Below are 3,235 nucleotides of genomic sequence, written 5' to 3' on the forward strand. Positions count from 1 at the left end.
GTCTGTCGTCCAAGAGACAGGAGATGAAGATTAGTATAGTTGTTTTGCTCTATAACTTGATTTAGTTGACTTTCTGACACAGGGGTAGTGGTAGCTGGAAGTGCCGATTTGAAGGGAGCTACCTTAGTCCCTTGCATATTCAAGCCTTCTGGTGGAGGATGAATGGAAGAGATTTCTTTATTATCTTTGGTTGTGTATTTTTTTGTAATTTCATTAGCAACATTTATTTGTATTTCTTGAATTTGAAACCAAGTATAGAAAGGAATATTTATTCTATTTTCTTCCATGTAGTTTGTCCATTCATTATGGAATTCTTGTCGGGTTGGGAAATCATATTGGGAGAAAAAGTTCTCTCTCTTTGTAGAATTTTTGTGGGATTGAAATTCATGAGATAGTAATCTTTTATTGATTTTAAATGGTTTATCTACATGAACCATAAAGATAGTAGCATCCATATCAGTAAAAGTGGGAGAAGAAGGCTGATCTGTGTCAGATTTAGTTCTAGTAGAACATTCTGGGAGTTCTACGTTATATTCATAAACAGGATGTTTAACCTGTGATGGTATAGATTTTTGGGTATGTCAAACCGAAGAAGACCTGATAATTCTCCAATTTTGATGATAGCCATGAGGAATTTGAAGAGCAAGAAGCTCGAGAGGGTGACATGGATAGATTTGACGGAGCCCTAAAGGATTTAGAGGATAGAGGAAAGCTTTGCTTAAATGGCCTAGAAAAGGTGATTTCAACATTTCCAGCTTCATCCTGTATGATCTCTTCGACCTCAGTCTTCTGAAGAGGTTTTGGGGGAACGATAGAGTTTAGAACCCACTTTTCAGGTAACTCTATGTCTTCCCAAGATATCATTTTTGGGACCATGATATTAGACTTGGACTCATCTGCTTGTAAAAGCATTGTATGTCCCTTGGTATCAATTGCCTTAGCTTTAGGGGCTAAAGTAATCATAACTTTATAGTATATTCTATAGATAACTGCAAGATGTTGGGATCCAGGTTTCATATTAAACCCTTTAGTAGCAATATTTAGAGTAATTGCATCCATGAGGTTTATATCAGATAGAGATAGACTCAGATTAGGATAGCATTGAGTATAGACAGGACCTTGGCATAGGGTGGTTTCTAATTTATTGAAAATGGAATCAGTCATCAGATTATCCCTAGCATCACGTAAAAGGATGAGAAGGGTATTTTTTATACCTGATGTTATCAATGGCTTGACAGCTATCTGTATATAGCCTACATGAAGATAGTTATATCCTTTATTGATATGATTTTGTATCTGTTCAGGAGACAATAACTGAAATTGGTCCTGATTTTCGGATATAGATATAGTTTGCTCACAAGTTTTTATAGTGTAGTCTGTATGGAGATCAAAGGTTCCTTTAGTACAGATGGTAGTTTCGTTGAGTTTAGGAATGTTTCCTTGCTCTCTGTGTTTTTCTAAATCTTTGAATATTATTATCTCAAAGTTAAAGACAAGCGGATTTGATTTCTGCAAATCTGTCCAAGAATTCTTGGAGTTTGTTCTGAATAACCGAGCCATACGGGCACTCTAAGTAGAGTTTCTGTCTGAGACAACATGAGCAATTCCCTTGTCGCCTTTAATGCCTTACCTCGGCTAAAACGATTTACTTCACGGGACACTTTGTGTCTTTGCGATTATCTTACTTAAGCTTCTTAGGCTCATACCAATATCAATCCAAGATCTAGAAACAGAAAGAACAAAAGGAACAATACAACTTATCCAAGTCTCAAATAATTGAGTTCATATTCAAAATCTTGAAGTGGCTCGAAACGAGTTTCAAGAAATATATGATTGAATACTAGCCTATCCCGTTGTCGAGATAGCTCAATACTGAATGTAGAAGATATGGGTAAATCCTGCTTCAGCAGATGATTTAGAGTTCTATTAAGGATTTTAATATTCTTTTCTATATCGTAAATATTACGCTGAATATATTTTATATCTTCCTTTTCTAGGATTATAGCTTGTTCAAGAAGTCTAACTCGTTTAAGTATATGAAGTCTCATAAGAGTAGAAGGTTGATTTTCCGAGTTATGTCACTTCTTTCTTCAAATATTATTTGCAGATCGATTTGCCAATCAATGATGTTGTTTATGTTTAAGTACAAATGTGTACTCTTGTAGAAACTCAACCCATTTTTTATATCCCGCGGGTTTAGCTTCTTTTGTGCACATAGGTATTGCAAAGCCTAGTGGTCAGAGAACAACACAAATTCATGCGGTAAAAGGTAGTGATACCAATAGCGTAAAGCTTGTACAACTGCATAGAATTCCTCGTCATAGGTGGAATATCGTTGCTTTGCTTTATTTAATTTTTAACTAAAATAAGAAACAGGTGACCCTTTTGTCCAAGGACACCACCTATTCCTACACCTGATGATGCATCACATTGAACTTCAAAGACTTTTGAAAAGTCCGGGAGACGGAGAACTGGGGATTCCGTCATCAACCTCTTAATTTCAATGAAAGCCTTTGCTGCCTTCTTTGGCCATCTAAATTCTTTCTGTTTAATGCAGTCAGTGATTGGAGCCATGACAGTGCTAAATCGGTAAATGAACTTCCTGTAGAAAGTAGCTAAGCCATGAAAACTTCGCACATCATGAATGCTTTTTGGCTCAGGCCACTCTACAATGGCTCTAACCTTTTCAGGATCAGCAGACACTCTTGCTTTTGAAACAACGAATCCCAGGAATATGACTTGATTACTCATGAAGGCGCACTTCTTTAAGTTAGCATACAACTTGTCTTGTTGAAGTGCCTGAAATACTTACCACAAGTGATCTAAGTGTTCAGCTTGTGATTTACTATAGATAAGAATGTCATCAAAGTAAACCACCAGAAATTTACTGTTGAGAGGGTGATAGTCCCTCTCGGGATTAGCGTCAAACCCTTTGGCGCTAATCCCGAGAGATCTCATCCCCTATTTTATTTTATTTGTTGTTACTTTCCCTTTTTACCCCTATTTTCCCAAACCCCCTTTATATGAAAATATGTCATCTTCTTAACGAGAGATAGCTCTTTGGCTCTCAACTTCTCTTCTCTCCTCCTTCTACCTCTCGTCATTCTCTATTTTCTAGTTTATGTACATGGTATTAGAGCTTACCTGATCACTGATTTCTCCATCGTCTTTTTCATCCTCCCAACTAATCTTTAAAGGCTCTCGGTTTTACTTCTCCAGCAGGGGGGTTGTCTCT

At 36.8% G+C, this 3,235-nt stretch overlaps 1 protein-coding gene across 1 annotated transcript; it reads right to left on the minus strand.

Moving 5' to 3' along the window:
- Positions 1–2,349: 2,349 nt before the first annotated feature.
- On the minus strand, positions 2,350–2,751 carry LOC122665430 (uncharacterized mitochondrial protein AtMg00860-like). Its single transcript, XM_043861580.1, has one exon. It carries the CDS (start codon positions 2,749–2,751, stop codon positions 2,350–2,352), a length of 402 nt encoding a protein of 133 aa, XP_043717515.1.
- Positions 2,752–3,235: the final 484 nt, after the last annotated feature.

This window comes from Telopea speciosissima, chromosome 6, assembly GCF_018873765.1.
Source record: "Telopea speciosissima isolate NSW1024214 ecotype Mountain lineage chromosome 6, Tspe_v1, whole genome shotgun sequence".
NCBI classification, from domain to species: Eukaryota; Viridiplantae; Streptophyta; class Magnoliopsida; order Proteales; family Proteaceae; genus Telopea; species Telopea speciosissima.